The sequence below is a fragment of the Sander lucioperca genome, chromosome 11 (assembly GCF_008315115.2).
Source record: "Sander lucioperca isolate FBNREF2018 chromosome 11, SLUC_FBN_1.2, whole genome shotgun sequence".
Classification (NCBI taxonomy): Eukaryota; Metazoa; Chordata; class Actinopteri; order Perciformes; family Percidae; genus Sander; species Sander lucioperca.
The window spans coordinates 5,274,116-5,301,001 of record NC_050183.1 but is presented as its reverse complement, the minus strand read 5'-3'; the positions used below and the strand labels follow the sequence as shown (position 1 = coordinate 5,301,001).

Sequence of the window (26,886 nt, the reverse complement as noted above, 5' to 3'; positions counted from 1 at the left end):
AGACAAAATAAGACTACACTACAGTAGGCCATTAGCAGAAGACAAAGTGACTATCACCAGCACATTTTAAGCACACATTTATTGTATTTGGGCCAATTTATTTCACAACCGTTGTTTGAAGCCGTGTAAAGCTGTTAATTACTGGCATTATTCATTGGATATTATTTCACATCAATGCAACTATAAAATAATTCCAAAATGGATTGCCAATAGGAGCTGTGCTTTAAGGTGCTGATTGTACAGTACCTACAAATTGATGCTCTGGTAGGCAGGCACAATGCTAATATTCATACTTTTTTGAATGTAAAGATTGAGTTATACATTATCAGAGGAACCCTCATCCTCCAAAGGCCTTTCCCACAGCAGCCTTTTTGATTTGTTATAGTAGAAACACACAGGTGTTGCTAATAACATTAAAGTGGCCATATTATGCTAATTTTCAGGTTCATAATTGTATTTTGAGATTGTACCAGAATAGGTTCACATGGTTTAATTTTCCAAAAACACCATATTTTTGTTGTACTGCACATTGCTGCAGCTCCTCTTTTCACTCTGTGTTCAGGTCTCTGTTTTAGCTACAGAGTGAGACCTCTCACTGCTGTAACATCTTTGTTGGCAGTCGCACATGCGCAGTAGCTAGGTAAGATCACATCATCTAGCTAGCTGTTTGTTTCTACAACTTCAGTAGTACAAGGCAGGATTAGCCGGGAGACTTCTAAACGAGGGCACACTTCCAGCTTTGCGTGGAATACCTGCAGAATAGATAGATAGATTTTTATTGATCCCAAAAAATGGGAAATTCCGGTAGGGACATGTAAGTAGTTCTTTTGTAGATTATGGTGAACTAGTGTGTGTTGTAGCATGCTACGGTTAGCCACCTCGTTTCGGCTAGTGACGTAAAAAGCCCTGCCGATTTTGAACAGCTCACCCGGAGACTGAAGGTAGGACACATTCAGAAACCGTATCTCACTCAAAACAGCATGGATGTTTTTTTTCCAAGTTTGTATGCGTGTGGAAGCACCAGAGACACAAAATAACACCCCAAATCCCAGAAAAAGTGATTTTTTCATAATATGGGCACTTTAAAGATGGCTCTGTTCTATTCAAGTGTGACAGTGAGCCAGCACGCACAACACCAGGACCCTGAAACTAAAGAAACTAAATGGAATTCAGCCATCATTAATTTAGTTATTTACACCTGTGATTTGTACATCTTCAGTTTACAGGAGGTTCATATACGTCTGTCATGCTTTACACAAGATGTACTTGTCCAATTATCTGACAAAAGTTTGTATAGGTTCTGTGTCAGCAGTATTTGTCCATTGAAAAGACTGACTGATACATATTTTACATTTCTTGGCATTTCTTAAAAAAGGCCTTTGAAGAAACATCTACAGCTGACCTCATCTTGGATGATCCACCCTCTTTCCTTGACTTCCACCAAGTGCATGCTCCCCTTTCCCCCGAATCAATTAATCTTCCTCAATATCAAAAGTTCTTCTAGCAAATTAATCCTACATGCAGAGCAGTGTGCCCCCTTTTTTTAAAGGTAACTAAACTTCACTGTGCTATGAACTGTAGAAGTTTTTGATAAAATCCAAATGGCATGAGGGAGTAATGAACCTGTCCTGGAACTCAGCATTACAACATGTTTTCCAGAAACAGAGGATTTCTGTAACTCTGTCACTTTAATAGAAATACTACTCCATCTCCCATCCTCCATGCCGCCCATATGCTCACCCTCCCACTCAGCAGCTCTCTACCTCATACTCCCTCTCTCTCCCTCTCTCTCTGCATTTACTGTTGCTCCTAGCAGCATCTACACTCACAGCTGAAAGGAAGAACTGAAACGACAGCGCTCTGTACGACTCACAATCAATGCCATTTAGGACATATGCAGAAAACTTCCTCTGCTACTCATCTGCAAAGGTAGAAAAGCTTTAATTATTTGACTACATTTTGAGGTTTTGGTGTGCATTAGTGTGCATATTGTCTGGTGTTTCCTCTTGATTCATTCATCTAAGATTCACTGCCCCAGCAAAATAGCTGCTAGGGAAAATCTGAAATTAAAATAACTGTATATTTGGTCAAATGTCCATGTAAAGCACAAAGAATAAATTCCTATGGTTTGGAAATATATTTGTATTCTAACAAAACATCAAAAGAAGATCTGAAATCTGCTCTCGGAGAATCATATCAGTTAAAACAGAGATGGGTGTGGAGCCCAAACTAACAGTCATGCCACCCCTGCAGAACTACAGTAAGAGAGGAAACACTGGTGACTGGGGTATTTTGGTTGTGAGCTTGTCAACCGATCTGTAGCTTTGGCATCAAAGGTCCTGCTTGCTTTTCAGGCAACTGGGAGGTAAAACATTATCTCATGTTCTGAATCCAAATGTCAAGTCAATATTATTGTGGGCTCATGGTAATAAATTAATGATCATCTGGTATCATAACGTTGCAGCTATAACGGGAGGCATTTGAATAGTGTGCCATTAGCACATCGGGGTTGTTCCTCACTTCCTTTATTTATTTTTCCCATACATGCCTTGTGTGATTCACTTCTTTGGAAACTCAAAGCATGTTAGTTCATGCTTTATGTTGCTTGTTGCACCCTCGATTTACAGAAGTATCTGGGATTCCCCTGGACTGAAACACTCTCACTTCTTCTCTTTGCACATTTCCTCTGCAGCTTCTCCCTGAAACAAAAAGCTATACACTTCTGGCCTACTTATTCTGGTTTTAATTGACTCTTTTATGTACATTTTTCACATGTAACAGGTGCTTTTGTATTTGTAGAAATTGATAATACAAAATGAAAGGAAACATTTCTGATGTTGCATCTTTAGAACATTTTCAGGCACAGGATAGTCTTTTTTAATATTAGATATTGCATTTACCTTTTCCACATACTATATATACACATTAATATTATATATAACATGCATGTCAATAACAAATATATTTAACTTATTTATGAAAGCAGCCCAGGATATTTTTACTCTCAAAAGATTCTGACCTGTGATTGAATGTTAACACTTTGTTGTTTATAGTTAAATCTGTTATATATGTTTTTGTGCAGATTCTAGTGCATGAGCACATTAAGACCATTCCATCTTAGTGGGCAATAATCTATTTTATTCTATTCTCTGAGTGAGACAAACCAGTATAGACATGATATGAACATCTAATGTTCTAGCATATTGATTTTAAACTATTGCTGTGATATTATGATAGTAATTTTGTTCATATTTCCCACCTCTACCCCAAAATGGACATCATGTCAATTCTCTATCACATACATGCTTCTGTTCTGCTGTATTCATATGGATAGCAACAGTGCTTGGCCTTTGCCATCAGCAAGCCTGACTCCACAATCTGTGCCCTGATAGTGTGACTCCAACACAACATGAGAGGCATTATCACAGAAACGATGAGGGCTCTTCACCAAGCTGCCGGTGTGACAGTCTCTCACGGGCCAACAACAGCACTGAGATTAGACAAGAACCTGACACAGAGGCCGAGTAAACTGCTAGTAACGCACTGGACTTACACATGATCTGAAGTGATCTCTTCTGAAAAGCTACACGTGAATGTCACTGTGGATCCTTGTTACTTAACCAACAAAGGATCTGCTGGGGATGTTTATAGCTGATGTGCCAGATCTCTTTCTTGCAAGCAGCCATACATTATGATTTACAGTAGAGAAAGGTTTTGCTTTTTGGAGACTAGCATAACATCTGAAGTGTGTTCACATCATGACACAGCAGCATGCATACCACAAGAGTACTTTTATTTACAAATGGCGTTAAAATGATCCAACCTGGGGAAGATAAAAAAAAACTATGTGTTCTTTAAAGATATAGTTTATCAGCAGTGTTTGACTAAAAATGGATCATTTCCATTGTGCCAGTCAAGCTTTACTTGCTGACTGGCACCAAGCCGTGCCAGTCAGCAAATAAAACCCTGAAACTGTCAACATCTATTTTCCTCATCACAGAGAGAGAGAGAGAGAGAGAGAGAGAGAGAGTGGTGGTGGCGAGCCCAGCTAGGCACGCATATTTTAAGTCACTTTGCACTCTTCAAGAGAGCCCTTTTTTCAATAATCCATTATGCATAGCAGCTCTGGCTCTCCCTGGTATTTCTCCTACCTTCTTGACGTCAGTTGCCATTTGTGAGGGTTACCCTGGCAACGGACAGCCTCCCCGGGAGATGTCTGGTGGATAAGAAGGCCCTATTAAAGCCTTTTAAGGTTCTACTGTCGCTACACCTTTTAATTGCCTTTGATACAGTGGAAGTATTACATGGGGGTCGTTGGGCGTGTTGCCACATGTGGCCAAAAAATGGGAACGCAGATAAAAATAGACATTGAGAAGCTGCTTCAGATTGACATCCCATTATCTCCACTTGATTTGATCACCCACGGATTAGGCTCATTTTTGAGCAGTCCTGTGAAACTGAATTGATGTGATAGATCTATTTTTGGCCACGTTTTGCTCTACTCCGTTACTTCCGTTACACAAAGGACACATGTGTATGACCCATTTTAACAATGTGACATTGTAGCGTTAAGATAATAATTAAAGACTAGATAAAGCACCCTGCCTGTTGTGATGCCTCTGAACAATATGCAGATGTAATTATGAGATAACATGAAAAGATCATACATCAACCAAGTCAGTCATGTAAGACATTAACCCTAAATCCCCTCTGGCATGCAAACTTGTAAGTGCACATTATTGATTATTATAGTAGATTTAAATGTATTATTGCAGCAGACGCCATTGTAATTTTGCATCTATGCAAAACATCCAGACTGCAGAAACATCAGATGTTAACAGTAGAATGAAGATGCTGTCTCCAAATGCCAACCTGTGGTTAGTTTTGAGCCTTATTTACACAGTACTGAGGGAATACATAAACCCTAAAACCTCCCTCACATTCAAATTATTTCATTCAGCTGCCTGACTGCTGCTGTACTTTACTGCGCATCCCATGCTGAATTTGCATTGATGCAAAAACGTCTCATTCGTGGGCAACAATACAGTTGAGTTACTGTACACGATACCTGTTCCAGGCTCCAGGAGGCTATTTATAGCCTCACCAACATGTGTGTCTTTCCTTTTTTTCCACACACCAGGCTATTGATGTGCTATTTTTACAGTGTCAATGTGCTCCCTCCCTCTCCTTTTGGTTGCCAAGCAATGGGCCAAGGGACCTGATTGGCCAAGGATGTGCTTTTGGACACCTTGACTCTGTTTCTCAGCTGGCTAATGAATTCAGTATTTTCACTCACTAGAGGCAGAGAGCAGAGAAGGTTGACCCCTTCTTAGTTTTTTTTATGTCCTTGTAAATCAATCTGTGGTCCAAAAAGGCTAAAAGAATTGATGGTAATGAACTGACTGTTTAATGAAACATAATGTACAGTATGAGTAGAGTTCAATTGTGTTTGCATGATTTATATCTACCATTGAGTATTCATTAATACATTTGTTGAGCAACTTCAGATGTTACACGCCAGACAGATTGGGCTGACCCAAGATTGTGTCATCTTTAAAACAAGTTAAGGCAAAAACCTGTTTGTGTATCATCATTCATCATGCTATATATATTTAACAAGAACAGGAAAACTCGCTCAGATGTCATGATTATTGTGAGGATGAAAGGACTTTGTTTCTGATATAGGGGCAGATTTGTGGTTATGATTTGGTATGTACATCACACTTCGCTAAATTGTATGTAAGGATATTCCGCCAAATGCAGTGAATTGTAAGCTAGTATGAAGGAATTGATAAAGTATTTCTCGTTTTGAGAACAGCTGTCCAGAAACACGTAAAACAAACTGTATATTGCTGTATTTAATAATGTATTATATTTTATTAATTACATTTTGGTGGCAACACTAATGACAAACCAACGACAACATGTTTCTGCTATCATGCAAATCCTAATCCTCCTAATGTATTTAGGGGGAAATTGGTCTGACACACCTAAACTACTGCTGTGTGTGTGAATTCAATTAGACTTAATCTGACCCCATGCCACTCCGAAAGGAAACCAAGGGCTGGGCAACTTTCATCTTTCCTCCATTGATTGTGGCTCGTGCAGAGATATGGAAAAGCCTATCCCACTGCTCGCTTTCATTGGCCCCATTAAAAATGCATCCTGTCCTAATGGAGAGAGATCCTTTTCAATGAGCCCACTGCAGGCCAACTGTGGTGTGCTGGGGTGAGACTTGGCACAGCTGCCTCCATATTTTTTCTGTGCCTTTTAGGGCCACCACTAACAATTATTTTTTTTATTTATAGAATGAAAATAGTGAAAATGCCCTTCACAGTTTCATAGAGTCCAAGGTGACGTCTTTAAATGACTTGCCAACAGTCCAAAACCCAAACATAATTTACAATTAGGCCTAAATAAAACAGAGAAAAGCAGGATAATCCTCATATTTGAGAAGCTGGAACCAGAACATGTTTGTCATTTTTGTTTGATAAATGAATGAAACTATCAATTGTCAAAATTGTTGCTGATTCATTTTCTGTCAATTGACTAATAGTTTAACCTCGAAAGGATATGGCTACATGCAGACTTAGCCTACTATACCTTTTGCTAATTACAGTCTCATATAGGCTGACAGTTATCTTTGAATAGCTGCAATATTACCACCTTGGTTTTTTATCTATTCCTGCACCTATATAACCTACTGTAGCTTGACTGAAGTATGTTGTACTTATGAGCTGCTTTGATATGCAAAATAAACAGAAAAAGAAAACATGTAACTTTATAATAGTGCTCACAGGTCACAAAGAAAAGTCACAATAGGTAATTGATAACATTCACACATTAAACTAAAGAATATTGTACTCTCTTCACCTCCAACTTTAACATATACAGCAGATTTACGACTGTCCTGGTTGTATGTATTGGCATTTGACCAAATCATAAAGTGGATTTTTTGGAACCAAAAGGTGTCTTTGCAAACCTGAGGTGATGTCCATCTGAATCACTACTACTACTACTACCCTATGCTACTACCACAGGCTTTATAAGTCTAAAATTTGTTTCCTGTATCCCATTCGGTTCCTTTTTGTTGAGTGGGCTGACGGACGGTACCATTTTATCCGTAGGTTATACAACCTATTTAAGTCATTTTCCCAAGCTAAGAGAAATGAGTACCGATGGTTTTGGAGTGCTGATTTAAATATAATACGAGTTAATTAGGGAATGGTATTGTATAACGTGTTATATTGGTTAGAAATTAAAAATGATCGATCTATTCACTACCGTGCACCCCTCAGCGTAGGCTGTTGCCATGTTCCCACTTTCATGGGTGTGGTGATTAGCTTGCTTGGTGAAAATTTTAGTCTAATCCGACCAGAGTCGCGCTCCCTTTTGCACCTTTTAAACCGATTAAATTGTCTCAAAATTAACACATCTGCCTTTGCGATTTCTTTCACAGCTGGGACCATGGTTGTCGTGTGAAAACGGATCGGTGTGACTCTGATTGGAAGGACGGACAGAGCCAAAAAAAAGCCCATTTCAGGTAAGGACGTGTAACGTTAACGTTAGTCTTGTCTTGATATTTTGGAGGCTTTTAGGCTATTTCCTGCTTTGCCCACGGCGGGTGTAGTTTGTTTTATGTTGAGAGATGCAAAAGTGCCCGTGAGCTTGAAATGTTGTCTGTGCTGTGAGCAGCAGTGTAGCTCTTGACACCCAGGCTACTATTGCTTCAATGCTATTTTTTTTTCTCCTCTTAACAGTTAAGCAAAGCTGGAAATCCACTGCAATGCAAACGCGGCCTTTACAGGCTGTCAAACGACTATCACGCGGAACTATAGGGGCAAAACCTTTCACTAGTGGGCACATATTCATCTCTTCGCATTTCGTACATATGAGCTTTCTCATTTGTGGTTGCACAACACCCTGCGTAGCTTTTTTTCTTTTCCATTAAATATACATGCCAGTCCGCCTTCATCCGAGCGGCAACTGGTAGCGTGACGTCGCGCGAGGTTCATGCAATTTGTTGACTGTATCAGAAATGTATCACGACTCAGATAACTTCGTAAAGACGCTTAATAGCCTACATGTTAATTTCACCTAACGTTACAGTCTATCTACATATGATGTAGCTGAGATAGCATCCTGTCTTGGCTGTTGACTGTCAGCATAATAAATCAGGCCAGGTGGGTTGTTGTTGATTTCTGATATACAGTATGAAGTTAGTTTTGAATCATGCATGTCATCAATCTGAAGATTATTTGCGGCTGGTTAGTACATAGGCTACCTATGGTAGTTTTTGGCATAGTGCTTTCCCACAATGGCCTGTTTAATTCAAATCAAAGGTGGATAGCATGGTGATTGACTTAAAATATATCATGGTAAATATAAATGAAGTGGGTGTGATGAGCAAGCAGATAACATACACTGTCGATTTAGAATAGTCAAATAGTTATGTCATGTATGTCATTTAACTGTAATACAGACTTTAAAGCCAGGTAAAGCTCAACCATTAATCGATTCATTGATCAACAGAAAATTAATTGATACGATTTATTTACATTTTTATAATTGCTTAATCGTCAATTATCAAGCTCAAATACCCCAAACTGTGGTTTCAGCCTCTCAAATGTGAGGATTTGTCACTTTTCGCAGTCTTTTATCATTGTAAATTAAATAGGCTACATGGGCAAAACGAGCAGTTTGAAGACGTCACTTTAGGTTCTGTGAAAGTGTGACAAGCATATTTCACTATTTTCAGTTTTATAGACTAAATCAGTAGTCCATTAAAAGAAAAACAAATATTCAGATGAATTGATAATGAAAACAATAGTTAAATGGAGTCCTACAGCAAAGAAAAGACAACACTAAAAACATGTAACGGTAACCTGGAAAATGAGAGACGATATACCGTCCTCACAATAATAAAACTGTGGGTGGCTCATAGGGACGGGGATGCAATAATTAGTATATCAATATAATAATTTATGGACTTTTATTTGAATTGTATCGTGATGATATGATCATGTATCATGGATCGTAAAATTCTGTTCTCAAAATCAATGATTCTAAAGAAATTGTAACTGAAAACATCAAATGAGTTCCTATAGTTTTTGTTTTACATGTATTGAGAGCCAAAAAGTGGAACACAGCTTATTGCATTAAACATGAACTGAATATTTCATGTGACTTTGCATACGTTTGCCACATTTTGATATTATATACAGATTTCAACCATACCACCAGCACTAATGTACTGCATCTTCAAGCTATACATATTCCTATTTGTACACCTGTATGTTACCAAACCTATACCACACCTCCAAGAAACTAACCTGAGGTAACAACAAAATAACAGCCGGCAGTTTTTATAATGGACCCATAATACACAAGCAGGAGACCTCAAACTTTCCCTTAAAAGGGTTATGGTTTACTGCAGATTATGGATGTCACTTAGGGCCTGTTTGGACAAAACAGTTTCTGTCTAATTGGGTTCTTGTAGTTTCGATTAGGAATGATGTGTGACGACATGATGTGTAATTCTGTAGCTGTCTGGTGTAGGTGGGGTGAAACCTGTGATTAAAAGTAGGTCATATACTGTAGTCATTACACATGGATTTCACTGTGTTCCTGTCACTTCTGTGTAATAATAAGCAAAATCAATGAGCATGTATTAGCTGACGAGGAGAAAGACATGTAGCCTCTCACTGGAATCTCACCAGGCTTCCTCCATTCTCCAGATGTTTGGAATAGTCAGTGGTTTACCTGAACAAGTTTAAATCTGGTGGAGCTGCCCTGTTGCATCCAGTTTTCACTTTCACACACCAAGCTGTAATGCATTTCCTGCCGATCCTGTACAGACACATGTCTCCTGAAATTGTCTCTCAGATAGGAACTGTGACGTTGAGATCAGGCGTAGGTGTAGGGTTATTTTTTTTTGTCAAATATTTAACAAAATCAAAACTTGATCATTTAATGAATATCTGAGCATATTCAGTATCCTCCAGAGGTATGTTTCATAAATGAAAATGCATTAAGTGATGAAGTACTGAATAAAAGTTGCTCTTAGTTTAAGAAAAGGAAAAAGGAAAGAGCTAAATATTGGTTGGACTTGAGCCTTTAGGTTGTACATGTAAAACAAATTAAACACATCGTAACATTTAAGAACAGACTAAGTCTAAACCACATTTTCAAGTCAATTTGTTGTAAGGGATCAAAATGTCTGAATATGTACAAAAAATGCATACAATTTTTTAAATGTTCTGTTCATTGTAACTAATTCAAAGGCTTACAATTTTGCATTGGAAAAACGTGTCCAATGTGATTTTGATAATGATAAATATGTAAAATCTTACTGGAAACACTGGTATTAATGGCTCACAGTGGACTATCGCAATAATTTGATTAGACCTGGCTGTTCATAATTTTAATTCCTTAACTTCCTGACCATTTCATGTTGTTGGGCCCCTGTGGCTCTGGGTGCAGCTGCATTGCCTGCACCTCCTGCTGCTCTATTCACCAGTCTTTGTTCATGAGCGTTATGATTCCAATCTTCTCCAGTTTTGACAAAGTGAAACACTTCTGGACTTAAAGCCTTTACTGTCCTTTGGTTATATGTTTCCTGCTGAACATGAACTATCGCTGAGTCAGCAGGGGCACACACTAAAGCGACAGTGTCCCCTGTAACAAATATGTTGTGACCAAGCTTCATTATGAGAATCAGAGACTATAGTGACTTGTGACTGACAATGTCCTTACTATGGAGAAGTTAAGGAGATCTCTCTGTCTCTTTTTCTCCCCATGTAGTATAAAAATGAAATGAAATTGAAAGGTTGCATGCAAATGTGATCATTTTTACCGATTTTTAAAATTCAATTATGAAGATGTACAACAGCAGCTCATAACATATTGTCAGCTGAACCAGATGTAAAAACAATGATTAAATGTATATACAATTTCTCATCTATCTGTCTATCTATCTATCTATCTATCTATCTATCTAACTATCTATCTATCTATCTCAAAGTTCTGGCATTTTGCTTACAAAAGGACTTTTATGATCACTTAATTACCAAAATAGTTCCAATTAATTAATAGTTGATTAATTTTGTGTCAGTTGACTAATTGACTAATCATTTCAGCTCTGCTTAAGGCTGCATACCTTTTTAACTAACGTTACATGCTGCCAAGTGTAGTGTTAACTAGCGTTATGTGCAGTGATGCTTCTGTTGCCTCTAAGTTTGTCTCGGAGCACCAGAGAACAGCACAGGCATTTAAGTGGCACTGAAGTGAGGCACCTCTGCCAAGCAGCACTATCTACTGTAGCTGGCAGCCTTATTCTACACAATAGGCAGCGCCAACACACAGCTCTGCCTTTGTCACCCCTGATCCTGTGCCATGCTCTGGGCCTGCATTGGCCTGGCTGATTAGCTGCATGACTCCAGTCACACATCTGGAGAAAAGACGCACTGCTCACTGAGCTTTACAACTATAAATTGTTAAATATAAACTTAATTTAGTCCTGTAGTAGGCTTTTGATAGGCATTTATCAGTATGACATGTTTTGGCAGTTATGTGGTTAGTTATAACAGCAGTAATGAGTGGACTGTTTTGGTTTCTAAATTACTAATATTTATTATCCACGTGAACGAGACAATTTATGAGGCACTCCTGCAAATCACTGCCATTGCATGCCATCAGAGCTGTCAGTTTTATCCAAACTGATGGCAATGCACCCCAACACATCATGTTTTTCAGCGTCATCTTCTGACATAACTGCGTTATTTTCTACCTCATCTCTCTTGTGTGCTCCGTTGCCTTTCACGACACAGGCCCAAGGCTGAACACATTGATTAAAAATATTTAGCCAAGTGTAGAAGGTCATAACGGGTGTTTTGGTAGTCTACAAGGCGCTCTGTGTGACGTGGCAAATTTCAGAGGCATACAGTATAATGGATCATAGCAGTCATAGAGCAGCACCACATTGCAGGTGAGCTGACGCTGAGAGCCTCTCTTTAGGGGGGGTTGCGTCAGTGGGAGGCGAGAGTGACGTCACTCCCGGGCAGCTGAAAGTATTGCAAGTCCCGCTGCCCCTGATGCCTCATTACTGTCAAAGAACTCCTTGGCTAAGACAAGAGTCCTCGATAAGCAGTCCAAAGCATCCTCTCTTGTGTTTGCAGAGCAGAGGCACAATGGCCAAAACCAAGTGAACCGAGAATCTAAAAGAGTAGCTTTTCACACATTCACAGTATCTTAAAAGGCAATCGTAGCAGCATGGACATCAAACCATTGTCTTAGGTACTTCATAGCTATTTGTAAAATGATTCTTTCGTGGTAAATAAAAAAGTAACTGGGCCCCAATGGTTTTAAAGCCTCTGCAAAAATGAAGATAAAGCACAACAACCTCCTTTTTATATTTAACATGATTTCTCTGTGGAGAGGAAGGGCTGGACTTGGTGTAATTGTTGAATTATAGAAAATGGAACTGAAAATTTTATCTCTGAGGGTTAGACTTCTGGACAGCCTGGAAAATGAGGAGAAAGGGTGGGGGTTCGCAGTCCAAACATTTCTGAGGAGTGTCTAAGTGCTTTGCTTTGTGACCCACATTCAGGCTCCCCAAGGTAAAGGAAGTGGCAACACACACACACACACACACACACACACACACACACACGTGTTCGTGCACGTTTAAACAGATCTGACATACCTAACCTAGACACGCGTTTAAATAAATGCTCACATAATGTAGCTACGTACACCCATAGATGAATATATGCACATATGTTCTCTTTTGGATATAATGTCTAATAAACCATCCTAATCTGCTCACAATACACACACACGTACGTTCGGGGCTCTTCGGGGTGGGGAGATCAAACGGCGAAATGCAACAATACAAAAGGCTGATTAAGTCGTCAGGAAAGGTCACAGCCTGGCTCAGATGGCCTTTTGAGCCAGACTGGGGGTGTTTGAAGAGGCAGGCCACCCTCCAGGCCTCCACCCAACCCCACCCTTTGCAGCACCATCCTTTGGTCTGAACCCATACAGGATACCTATGTTTGTCTGATGGAAGTCTTCCCATTCTTCACTGTCCTTCTGCCTGTTGAGCACATAGTATTTCTGTCTCTGTCTTGCAGGTGTCAGCTGGTAAAGCGTGTGTGAGAGTGTCTGGCTGTGTGAGTGTGTGTGTGTGTGTGTGCGTGCGTGTGCGTGCAGGCAGGCACGTGTGTTTTCCCAGCTCAGTCAGTATTTGGAGCGGAGTGTGGCCTGAACACATCACAGAGAGACAATGAGCGAGCTGGAACAGTTGCGGCAGGAAGCCGAGCAGCTACGCAATCAGATCCGGGTACGGCAACATTTTGTGCGCACGTGATCTATAAATGTCAAGTTGTTTGATTATTCTGTGATCACTGAGATATTCACTTTCTGTAAATAGCAATAACGTATAGCACATGTTTAGAAACTTATTTAAAGTAGTTTTTTTAGTCTTTTGTTTCATTATTTGGTTGTCCGTGCAGTAATCTTGTGTGTTACATGTAGCTGTGCAGTGACTAAATAAGCTATAATTTGTTGCTGGTCAGCATGATTATTGAGGTTTTTGTTGTGTTGCAGGATGCCAGGAAAGCCTGCAGTGACTCCACTCTGTCACAGGTAAGACTTTCTTTCTACATATAGAAAATTGTGTAAACAATTAGTGGTGTATTTTTCTGTGCAGTTTTCTGACACATTTTCATGGTCACAATTATCATATTTTGTAAAAGAAGGGAGCGTTCAAGACATTAAAAGTTACTCGAAATGGCCAAAACCATGAACAATATGAAATACATCTGTTTACCAAGTTGAGGTTGTAGATTTTCTCAAGGCATCAAGTATTAGGGTGAACCAACTAAATAAATACACTGAACAAAATTATAAACGCAACATTTTTGTTTTTGCCCCCATTTTTCATGAGCTGAACCCAAAGATCTAAGACTTTTTCTATGTACACAAAAGACCTATTTCTCTCAAATATTGTTCATAAATCTGTGTTAGTGATCACTTCTCATTTGCCGAAAAAAATCCATCCACCTCACAGGTGTGGCATATCAAGATGCTGATTAGACAGCATGATTATTGCACAGGTGTGGCTTAGGCTGGCCACAATAAAAGGCCACTCTAAAATGTGCAGTTTTACTGTATTGGGGGGGGGGTCTGAAAAAAATGGGGGCAAAAACAAAAGTTTTGCGTTTATAATTTTGTTCAGTGTATACAGAGAACACCATGAATTAAGCTTTGCCCCACTGACTAGTAATATATATTTTTTCAGTTCTGTAGCAGTTTTAGCCATATCTGGTCTGAAGCTAGATAAGACAATCTCACTTTTGAATACCTTCGACAGTTGCAACACAAATCTATGCACTGCCTTCAGTGTAAGTCAGTAGCTAATCAAGGTCAAAACAGACATTAGAAATTCCCCAGCCTGTTAGTATTTACAAACATAAGTTGTCACTGATTCCATATAAATACTCCAGACATTATACACCAATATAAGGTGTGTGTGTGTGTGTGTGTGTGTGTGTGTGTGTGTGTGTGTGTGTTGGCAGATCACAGCTGGTCTGGACTCAGTGGGCCGGATACAGATGCGGACGCGACGCACTCTCAGGGGCCACCTAGCCAAGATCTATGCAATGCACTGGGGAAGCGACTCCAGGTAGTGTAGTTATTCTACAGACAACACAATTATGAGCCAAGACCAGGAAAGGAAATTTACCTTTTTATACCACTGGGGTTTTTTGTCTTCCTGGTCGGATTTATGTTTTTATTTTGTTTTTTTTCTGGCTGTATCTGTAAAATACAAACAGTCTGTACTTTAAGATGATATCTAACTTCCCCCCCCATTTCTGGAAAGTTTTGGGCCTTATAGATGACAAAATGCAGTTGTACACCCTCAGTCCATCGTCAACTTGTTTTTAAATATGTGTCCGGCATAATATATAATTTTTGATGCAGTGGTTGATGTAGGTTTGTTGTTTCTTCTGCTGGCTATATGGTGTCATTTTCAGCTGCTTTAGGTTGCTTGCTTGGTTGTTTCCATTCAAAAGATTATTTTTTTGTTTATCACGGAACACACTGAACCAAAATAATATCTACTCTGTAGTTCTCATGAATTACATAATAACCACCACAATTTAGCCCGTTTTCTTTTCTGATTTTATTAGAATTGTACGACCTTTGAAGCCAGTGTTAATTTCTGTCTGCGCTAAGAGACTGTTTAGTTTCTAGACTGCCAGTGACAGCATGGTGACTGTTAACACTACAGCTATAACTGTCAAGATCTACAGTAGGGCTGCACGATATGAGTAAAATTTACAATAACATTGTTGAATATCGCGATAACAATATTACTTGCGATAAATTAATGGATATGAAAGTACTCAGTTCTGCATTTCTGCTGCTTTCAGTATAAAATACAACATATTGCTTGTTGAATATAACAAATGAAAGGAAATCATTTCCAACATTCTTCGAACAGTGAATTGAATGTAAAAGGCACCACTAAAAAAGAATGACATTACATTTTAAAGTGCAGTTTTCTCCTGATATTTTCTTTCAACTAACACAAAAAAATCTCTGAGTGTCTTTCACGATGTGTCACAGCCTTTTCGCAATGTGTTTGCGTTTGTATGCATTGCGGCAGTTGATATTGCGAAAAAATGATATATTGTGCAGCCCTAATCTACAGTATGTTAGGGATGGGCAATAAAGTGCCTCCAAGAGCTGAATGTTTGCAAGTTTCTATTTCAGGCAAACATGGACACACCTTTAGTGGGAATTTTACAATAAAATCACCTGGCATCAGCTCAATCTTGGTCTTGGAAAATTGACTTAACTGATTCAATTCTTACATAATTAGTACTTCCTAAGTAATACCACCAACAGTCGATATCTAGGCTATGCAATGTAGCATAACTTGAGTTTTGAAAATTGAAATTGAAACCAAATTTCAACTCTCACTGCAAATATACACAGGTACAATTACCTTTTAGAATATAGGAATTTTCAATTGTTATTAATATTTCTGTGTATAATATGTCTGTGTCACTATTTATCTTTCTTTCTGTCCACCTGTCTCCCAATGCAATGCACTGGGGCAGTGACGGCAGTCCCAGGTGTGGGGCTATACTACTATCAGTACTACTACCACTACTACCACTACTATTTATTATTCTACTAATATGACTAATACCACCATAATTGACTGTCACTACTGCCACCTCCGCTACTACTGTACATCTGTCCGAGTGCTAGCACTGTTTTACGCCCTCACTATGAGCACAGTAATGATATTAGTTGGGCACAGAGAGACAGGCAGCCACCACAGCTTATTTAATATTTCCTTAAAGATGCAGTTTGTAAGATTTAAACCTTTTTTTTAGATTTTAAAAGTTTTCCAAATGTGATGATTCACAATTTATCAGTGAGTCCAGATTGGACTGCACAACCTACAAACTGCTTTTTTAAATGGAATTCCTGCAATTATGAGCACCAAGAATTGTATTTTCCCTATAGTATGCATGCAGTGCACTGGCTTAATCCATACAAAATTAACTGGAAGACGGTGTAGCCAAAAAGTAGTTCTGTTTTTCTGGTCAATTTGTAGATTTGACCTGTTCTGCAAACTGTTCTGTTTAAGCAAATTAGTTTCAGTAAAACCTTCTGGTATTACCTGCAGCTGATGATGCATAGGCTGTTTAAACGTGTGTGTGTGTGTGTGTGTGTGTGTGTGTGTGTGTGTGTGTGTGTGTGTGTGTGCCTAGTACCCTCTGGGTGACTCTGCAGGAGGCCAGTGTTTATTTTGTATACAGCCACTGACATTTAAGCATGATGGCTCTCCACTTGATTGTAGCATAGCACCGTCAAACCACTTCCTGTCCTTGGAGAGAGGGAAACGCCCAGTTAGGAAGGGAGGTAGGGGTTCCAGCTGTTTCTGCATCTGCACCACCTATAAGTCTCACTCTATACTGACTGTTTCTACTTCATCATCTCCTCTGCATTCCCTTTTTGGCTGTCCCTTCTTGCTGCCCCACCATTGACTGTAAATATTAATGGACAAAGCATCCGGTTCGGCAAAGTGCTGCAAATGCGCAAGTGCCTTAAACCTGCATTTTATCTGCGGTTTCAAAAGGAGATCGGTTTCTATAGAACTCAATGAGAAAGTGACCCACTTCTCACTTGATTGATTACCTCAGTAAACATTTTCATAATGAGTTTATGGTCTCAATCGCAAGTTTTAAGTCTTCTGCAACACAGAATGATGTTCAGTTTTTGAATTATGGTCTCGTTGATTTTTAAATCAACGATTAAGCAGGGGGTGTTTTAGGGCGTGGCTATGATGTGATTGACAGTTTGCGGCCTGTCAGTCATGAGGGTTTAGCAAAGCTTATCCATGGCACGTGAACTTAAAACCTAGCAAAGCTAAATCTTACCTTGAATTATGTAGGCTAGCTTTCAGCAGCAGTTGCATCCAGATTGCCAGTGATAGTGTGTAACGTAACGTAGAGTGTAAGCAGCGTTGCCAACTTTCAGCTGACGTCACAGTCAGATACCGCCCAACAGTCTATGGCTCCTCCCTCACTCCTCCCTCTCGTCTAAAATCGTCACATCCGCAACCAAGATGGCTGCCCCCCTAACAGCAAACTCGACGACTCATAGCAGATCTCCACAAACCAACGGGTGACGTCACACGTGCTCTGTCCATTAATATTAACAGTCTATGTGCCCCACCCCAGCTTCTTTCTAGTGCTTTCTCAACCCTTCAGGCTTCCACCTCCCACCCGACAGTAGGGACTTTCACATAACTGGGGTAATGAATATTACATGGCGTGGGACATTAAAAGAGACTTCCCTGGATGAGGAGACTTCCACCAGGAGGGGGAAGAAGAAGGAAGATGGAGGGAAATGGGGACTGGCAGAGAAGAGTAGGGAGCTCACGCTGAATGCTTTTTGACAGAGCACCTTAAACTTATTCAGACAGTATAGCACAGTACTCTGTTAGGTGGCTGCTGGCTCTCATTGCTTTTAATAACCCAGGTTGCATGTATTTTAGATTGTGGTTTTTTTTCCCCCCAAGATTATGTGTTTTATGTGTGACCCGTGTGTCATGCTGCTGTTCTTAACATGTTTCTAGGTTACTGGTCAGTGCCTCGCAAGATGGAAAGCTAATCATCTGGGACAGCTACACAACAAATAAGGTGAGATTATTCAAAATCAATAATAGAATGCATAATATGTACAAATACAGTTGCATTAAATTCCATCAGAGTTACAGTACATTTAGAAGTTTTCTGCCATCAGCAATGTGCTGCTCTCGTCAGACTTCGCTGACTCTCGTCTGGTAGACAAGCTGATATCTACTGTCCAGATGTTCCTTTAGAGTACAGACTGTAATTTATGCACTGGCCTTAAACACAGTACTGTTGTAAATATGTTGGGAACTGCGACAGGCCACCATCCAAATGACCAATTATCTCTCGTCTTATTGAGAAGCAAATTCAGAGTTTTATAATGAAGTAGTGAAGTAAAGAGGAAGTGGCCGAATTTTGTCAGCTGATGACTTAATTGTATCACACAGCATTTTGGATTGAAGCACATAAATTGACCTTGAAGCTGAACATTATTTCCTTTTATTGTATTTAATAATACTCTCCTGGTCCTCAGATGCATGCCATCCCGCTGCGTTCTTCCTGGGTGATGACCTGCGCCTACGCCCCCTCTGGGAACTATGTGGCCTGCGGTGGCCTGGACAACATCTGCTCCATATACAGCCTGAAGACCCGTGAGGGCAACGTGCGTGTCACCCGAGAGCTACCCGGACACACAGGTAGGCCAGTCAAAAAATAATACTAATAAAATGAGCCGTTTCCTGACTCAACAGAACCAGTAACTCTGAGCATATTTCTTATTTTTTATTATGTTAACTAACTTTTAACTGTTACTTATTTATCATATCCCAACCTGAATGCAGCACTCCAGCATGCCTGATTTGTTCAATACCTGTGACACACATACTGTATATTTCCTTACTGTAGTTTTAGATTTTAGATATTATGTATAGACTGGCTGGTTCAATGTGTCAAACAATGCTGTTATTTTCCACTGGATGTCACGTTTTCACAGGCTTATTTACAGTATGTCTCCTGGTACATACCTCTCCTTGAAGTGTTAATTTAACCATAGCTAGATCAGTACTTGCAGTACATTTAATTAGTTGTCAGCCTAGGAAGAGAGTACGATGACACCATATAGCCATTAAGTTTCACTAATATACTAGTGCAACTCTAGTGCACGCACATCCCTGAAGGTGGAGGGACATTGTTTTCTACTACATGGCTACAGTGCTGGATGAACATGCCCATTTCGCAACTTTTAAAAAAATTTCAAATCACAGGATGTGGATAAAGGGTGGGCTCAGCTACCTAAGCACAATCTATACGAGTGGGAAGGGCCACAGGTTACAGGAAAAATATCTCACCCCTGGTTAAAACTTACATAGACAACATTGTGAAGAAGGATTAGCATAGCAGTCAAAATTCAGTCGTGGTAGGCCACCATGTGAGTAGTTCAAGAGTAAAGTGCCTTGCCCAGGTGTACTGACAAGGCAGGGCGGAGCTCTCCGTGTCTGATGTTGAATCTCTGTTTATCTCCAGGTTACTTGTCCTGCTGTCGTTTCTTGGATGACAACCAGATACTGACCAGCTCTGGAGACACCACCTGGTGAGCAACCACCCTCTGCTCCTATCTGCACAGTTTAAATAATTTAAAGCTCTTTACGTTATTAGAAATATTCCTGTCTCCATGCTACGCGGTAGATTGTAGGTGCTCCACCACATTATATAAAGATGTCAAAGAGTTTCTCTCCAATATCCATCCTCTTATTCTCACTATCTTACCCTCATGTTGCTGTTGTGGAATGCCCTTTGTGTGGATTTTACAAAAACACTACTCTAGTATGTGAAAGTAGATACCCACGGCAGACTCTGTCAGTCATACAGGGTTATAATTCTACAAAGGTGTATAAAGATGCATATGGAAAAAGCCCTTCAATAATGGCACTAAAATTGTAATAATTAACATAAATCAGAAAATTCAGTTAATATAGGAGCTAGTATGTCTTAGATAATATGTAATTATTACAGCATTTATTGTCTCAGGGGACAATCATACCTAAACGCTACCTCCTTTCTTGCAGTGCATTGTGGGACATAGAGACAGGCCAGCAGGCCACCGCCTTCACCGGCCATACAGGGGATGTGATGAGTTTGTCTCTAAGCCCGGACTACAAGACCTTTGTGTCAGGAGCCTGTGATGCCACCTCCAAGCTGTGGGACATCCGTGATGGCATGTGCAGGCAATCCTTCACTGGCCACGTGTCCGATATCAACGCCGTCACCGTGAGTACTGAAACCCCTCACACAGACACACACACACACACACAGTCTCTCTCTCTCTCGCTCTCTCGCATTTACCCAGATTACTTTACTCCGATCATTTACATCAGCTTGTAGCGATCGCAGCCTTTGATAAAACACCTCCTGCGCCACAGACGCACTGCCAGACAGCCTAGAGGCCGGTCGCTTGTTTATTGAACAGAATATCCGAAACACCAAATTTATAACGTCAGGGTTAGTTTGAAACGGACCAAACAAGGTAGGTGTGAAAGCAACCCAAGTCATCTGTTTTAACCACGCTTACAGGCTGTTATTCCCTGGAGCCAACATCTGAGTTAAACACGAGAAGAAAATCAAAGAGTAACTAGGCAAGAGGCGTCACTAAGTGTAGTTTTCCTTGTCCAGTGGGGAACTTGAGACTGTGAAACAAAAAAATGGTGTGATCGGGAGTCATCGGGACATCCATATATTTTTCCTTTGCAAAGTATAAAGGTATAAAAAAATGATACCATAATAAAGTTAGAATTTTGGGCGCCCGGATAGCTCAGTTGGTAGAGCGGGCGCCCATATATAGAGGTTTACTTCTCAACGTAGCGGGCCTGGGTTCGACTCCGACCTGCGGCCCTTTGCTGCATGCCATTCCCCCTTCTCTCTCCCCTTTCTCGTCTTCAGCTGTCCTATCAAAATAAAGGCCCGAAAATGCCCAAAGAATAATCTTAAAAAAGAGAAAGTTAAAATTTTATCTCATTTCATTAGCCACTAATAAAATACTACTATGTTGGGTGGATGCAGCAATATCTTGGAAAAGTTAAATTACCCACAAACAAATGATCTTTTGTGTTTTGTTTCGTTGGTCTAACGTGCCAGACTTTAATTGCTTTATGAACTTTTTATTGTGGTAAAAACAAGAAAACAAGGAGCCTCTTAAAAGAAAACCTCTCCCCAAAGGCCCCAGCCCTGTGCCTAAAAAAACCCCACATATGATGATTTAACAACACTTGCCTGACTTCCGCTTGATTTTTCTTTTCTCCTGCAGTTTTTCCCCAACGGGAATGCCTTTGGCACAGGCTCAGATGATGCCACCTGCAGGCTGTTTGACCTGCGTGCCGACCAGGAGCTGATGATGTACAGCCACGACAACATCATCTGCGGCATCACCTCAGTGTCTTTCTCCAAGAGTGGCCGGCTGCTCCTGGCCGGCTACGATGACTTCAACTGCAATGTCTGGGATACGCTGAAGGGCGAGCGTGCAGGTAAATGGCGTCTGAAGTCTTAATGTCATTTTTATTTATTTTTTTCAATTGTAGATGACCGATGATCCGACCGTCTTGTTTATTATCAAAATAGTTGGCAGTAATTTTTCTGTAAATCGATTTAATCAACCAATGGATTCACCTCTAATATCAGGCATAAGTTGCATCCTAAAAAAAAGATATTAACAGACAAATGAGTAGCAAGTTGAAATTGAATCAAGTACTAGTGTGAACACGGACTGTTTAACTGCTTATGTTACAAAGCTGAAGACTTTACAGTTATTTCTAAGTAATTAATTGATGTTGTTTGAAAGGCTTTTGACTTTGGGTTGCAGATTTTTAGTGATCAACCTTTTGAATCTGGTTTATTTTCTTTGACCTCCAGGTGTGCTAGCGGGCCACGACAACAGAGTGAGCTGCTTAGGGGTGACAGAAGACGGCATGGCTGTGGCCACCGGCTCCTGGGACAGTTTCCTCCGGATCTGGAACTAATCTCAATCTCTGCCCGCCAACTTCCTCCTTCGCAACCCCACCCCACATATCCCAACTCATCTACTGGGCTGGACCTGAGGGGTGCTCACTGTGTCAGCCGAAATCCTCTCAACTCACCCCCAGTTCTCCTCTCTGCTGGCGACCTGCCCCCCTGTGAGAAAGTACCAACTCTTTCTACCTTTTCAAGTGACGTTTTTTTTTTTTCACCCGGCTATTACACAAAAACAAAAATAACCTTTCAGTAGAATTGTTCCAATCAAAAATAAAAAAGAGATGAGTAATGAAAAACTGAAGGAAAAAAAATAGAAGATTTCGCCCTTATACCAATTCTCTTTTAGATAAAGAACATCTGTTACCGTGACTAACAACAAACAAGATGAGCGTCAGTGTGTAATATGTAAATGTATATAAAAAGACAGTATATATGTATAGCATTATGTGTGTATATATGCATCATATATGCATATATAATGTGTATGTATATATTTTTGTAGTTTATTTCCAACACTTGAGTTATTTTTATGATTTGGGGGTTTTTATGTTTTATTTCAACTGTACATATTCACATTACAACATACAACATGATGCAGAAACACTTGTACCTGTATGAGTACCAGATGTAGTGTCAGACAATTTAGACACCGCAACGTATCATAGTTTAACCGAAAGTCTCCTTTCATTCACTCATCACTCACTCATCCAGCAACAAAAGAGGATTTAGCAAGTAAACAAAACAATTTGCAAAAATATAATTTGTCCCAACTAAACTCACTTTCCTCATTTGTATGTGTATTAGAATTGCAAGCAGTGGGCCTCATGCGTCCTGTTTCTACAAATTCATGTGAATGATGACAGTTTAATTTTTTTTTTTTTTTTATCAACACAGCACCTGGCATTCCTCACCACAGTCTTTTCATTTGGAAGGAAACCGCCACAATGCTAAACGCCAACAAGTGGTGTTTTTTGGATTTTAGTCTGGATTCAGCTTCAGCTCCAAAGTAGAGAACGGTGAATTTTAGGCTTAAGATAGATCATTTTATTTAACTGGAGACCCTGCCTTGGCCTCTACTCACATGGATTGTGGTTTCAAATCACCGGATGCTGAATCCACATCTGAAGACCACATCCATTCCATGCAAATCAACAGCTGTGTGGTATGATTGACAACCCCAAAATAGTCCTAAATAGAGGTTTTGCATCATAATATCTTATGTGGCCTATAGAATCTACGCTTTTCTTAAGAGTTGAGACGAGCATCTCAAGTTGCCCGTACAAATGACACTGATGGAGAAAAGGCATCGCAAAGAGAGACTTGTTCTCCCCAAGCAGAAGCCGTTTTCTACCTGTGAGCCTGTAATGGTACTGAGGCCTGTATGGACACATGGTAGAGAGCTCAGTCGTTATGTGGGGATATTTAAAGGACCATAAAGGACAGCAGTGACTCTGTCTGCTGCCTATGAGGACTAGAGGAAAGATGCAGAGAGAGAAAAAGGAAAGTTTGTATGTCATTTTAATCTTTTTTTTTTTTTCTAAGCAAAGGATCAACAGATCTTTGTCATCAAGGTGTGAACTGGGTGACTGCATGGAATTAAAATCATGTTAGCCACTCCTAAATAACACCAGTCACCACAAGCCTGTAAATAAAGAAAAAAGTTTTTCTTTTAAGGGTTTAACATTTTTATTTCCTCACCAAAAACATGTATCGAACTGAATATTGCTTGTGAAGAAAGTACACTTGGTAGACAGAAATGTACACTTAGTAGAAAGCTAGACATGCACTCACAAACTGTAGTACAAATGTAGTACCATTGAGCACATGTGACTTATTTACCCATAGAAGTGCTATCTCTGATTTTGAGTATTTTCTCATCAAACATCTTCTATTATTTTGGTTCCAATAAAGGCTTAATAAAATACACATATGTGAGTTGGACCTATCCATCAGCTGTCTAAGGTGCCTATCTCTGAATATAAACATTTGACCCACCTGGGCTGGATAAAGGAGGGTTTGTGCTCCTGTGAGATGTGGCATTATTGTGTCTCCATTCTGCCTTACGATACCATTCATAATAGAAGGTAATACTAGCATCGACTACAGTAATGTTTTCCTCTTACTGTTCCTTTTTAGACACTGATCAGTAAGAGAGATTGCTAATTATTTTTCTTTTCCCAATAGAAGCACATTCTGATACTAGTGAACACTAAAAAGCATGCTTACAGAAAACCACTGCAACCACATGCAGCTCCATACTGTTTCTTAAAACAAGTGTTTTACATCACTTTTTATACAGTTCTGCTTTCTACTACTACCGTACAGTTTGTAGTATTTATTTAGGTTCAATCAGCTATCAATGAAACCCCTCTTTGGCATACCGTGATTCTAGTGACCTTTTTTTGTTTTTGAAGTGTTTTAGCTGCTTCTACCTGGCTTTGCATTAATGAATTCATTTTGAGAGAATGTTAAAGATTATAGTTTTTAGCCTGAGAATATCTTTGAGGTGTGTAGGATGTGATATGTATTGCATATCAGTGTTGATAGTGTGTGTGTGTGTGTGTGTGTGTGTGGGGGGGGGGGGGGGATGATTTGCTGATGTATGTGGATAACATATAGATTTAAGTGTTACTTTCTCATTTGTGCCAATGTTATCCACAGACCCTGAGCTGTGAACTGAAAACTAGTCAATGTGACAAAAAAACAAAACATGTTTGCTCACTACTCAAGTGCCAGCCTCCTCCATATCCATCAATTCAAGTCACGTCAGTATCTGATTTTATACCCAACCGCTTATATCTGAAGATGGGGTTTTTTAGTGTTATTAAGTTATTAGAGTAAAGTTTCCATCTCAGTCAGCGGACATCAGACGCTCATGTGTCCCCAGATTAAGATGAGAAAATGTATTTAAAGGGATAGGTTGATATTTTTTGGGAAATGTTTGCTTTCTGGCGGTTAGATGAGACGATCCACACCACTCTCGTATCTGTCCGTTAAAAATTAGGCAACAACCAGCAGCCTGCTAGCTTAGCTTAGCACAAAGAAAGAAAACCGGGGGAAACGGCTAGCCTAGCTCTGTCTAAAGCTCACTAGTTAACATGTTATATCTTATTTGTTAAACAAAAACCGACAATTCACCAAACTATTGTTTTGGCTGGTAGCAGTAACTTTGCCTAGCAACTGGCCAGGCACATACCTACCCCGTTGAACTTCAGTTTTTGTACATATTAAAAAAAATGAGATATGTGTTAATTAGTCAGTGTTAGAGATGATGATAGGCAGACATCGTTACTGCTGGACAGAGCCAGGCTAGCCGTTTCTCTCGTTTCCAGTCATTATGCTAAGCTAGCCAGCAGCTAGCTATAGCCTTTTAAGTTATTTGGTAACAGACAGACATGAAAGTGGTATCTTTCCTAACTCTCCTCAAGAAAGTGAATGAGTATTCCCCAAAATGTTAAACTATTCCAATAAACCCACCCTGTTCTTTCATGATATTATGAGCTGTGAAAAATAAAAATACACCAAAGCCCTTAACAGCTGAAAAAGGGGAATGTGTGTATTACTGACCGTGATATTCAGCAGCAGCCATTTCCTCGCTGTGTGTGTAATTCAGCAGTATTAGCAGCTGAATCTGGAATAGTAACACTTTCTACATGCCTGTGCAGTTCACACATTAATCCAAAAGGTGCTGGACTTCATTTAATTTCACAATATTGTATTCTCATCCAGTTTGTTCTCTTAACTATACAACCGATATGGTTCTGTCGAATCAGCTTTTTTTTGGTGTTACGAAATGTCAACATTTGATGCATTTACAGTATTGCCAGACATTGTTACCAAAGTACCAAGATCTGTGACTTCTTTGAATCATTGGACTGGTATGTACGTTTTTTGGCGATCAACGTGAGTTGCGATTGGTCAGTCACCCACAGTGCCAACGTCTAACTTCATAGAGCAGATGTGAAAATGTGTCACTGCTGCACCATGTTTGGCCGTATTTCTGCATTTGCACAACCCTCTAAATTTAATATCTGGATATGAGAAATTGAAAGTTTCTGATTCAATGACACCCCACCACTTGAATTGATTATGTCACACGATCAGCACCATCACAAAATAATGCACTGCCCTTTGACTCTACAACCTACTGTTCTGACATTTTGTTTTGATTTTATTTATTGTTTTATGTTTTAAGCCAGTAAAGACCAGGGACTTGGTGCCATGATAATTCTCTTACAGTGCTTTTTGTGTGGAATTATAATCACTTGTTATGGAATAATTTTTATAGTCTTTTTCACACCAGACCTTTTTTTTGTATTTGTACAGTGGCTTGGTGATACTGATATGTTGCCATGAGTTATTGTAACCAATAAAAAGCTTCTAACCAAGAGTAAAAAACCCTGACTGATTTCCTTTATTGCAGAAATGTAGACTGTATACAAATATATAAAGATCTATATGACATAGAAAGGGACATAGATTTAAGTAATTCAAAAGCTAACATTTGGTGTTTGTTTTTGTCTAACCAGGGGCGATTCTAGGATCAGACCTTTAGGGGGGCTCAGCCCTTAATGAGAATGTGACACGGATATATAGCTAGTGCATGCAAAAGTGTTAACCCCCCCCTCCGCTAAATCAGTAATTTCATTAGCCGATCATCTCTGAGCTAGCTACTGAACAAAGTCAGCTAACGTTTTTTATCACTATGATGGTACTAAAGCTGACA

The 26,886-nt window shown here is 39.7% G+C and overlaps 1 protein-coding gene across 4 annotated transcripts; it reads left to right on the top strand.

Moving 5' to 3' along the window:
* Positions 1 to 1,806: 1,806 nt before the first annotated feature.
* On the top strand, positions 1,807 to 26,548 carry LOC116055283 (guanine nucleotide-binding protein subunit beta-4). 4 transcript variants are annotated; one of them, XM_031307149.2, is made up of 12 exons: positions 1,807 to 1,929; positions 7,460 to 7,543; positions 13,134 to 13,342; positions 13,609 to 13,647; positions 14,580 to 14,686; positions 16,131 to 16,145; positions 18,164 to 18,227; positions 18,694 to 18,856; positions 19,683 to 19,749; positions 20,225 to 20,426; positions 21,460 to 21,676; positions 22,062 to 26,548. In XM_031307149.2, exons 3-12 carry the CDS (start codon positions 13,286 to 13,288, stop codon positions 22,166 to 22,168), a joined length of 1,038 nt encoding a protein of 345 aa, XP_031163009.1. In that variant the 5' UTR covers positions 1,807 to 1,929; positions 7,460 to 7,543; positions 13,134 to 13,285; the 3' UTR covers positions 22,169 to 26,548. The 4 variants fall into 4 exon arrangements, 3 of the variants coding, with proteins under 3 accessions (XP_031163009.1, XP_031163008.1, XP_031163011.1); XM_031307148.2 differs by lacking the exon at positions 1,807 to 1,929 and having other exon boundaries at positions 7,304 to 7,543; XM_031307151.2 differs by lacking the exons at positions 1,807 to 1,929; positions 16,131 to 16,145 and having other exon boundaries at positions 7,305 to 7,543.
* Positions 26,549 to 26,886: the final 338 nt, after the last annotated feature.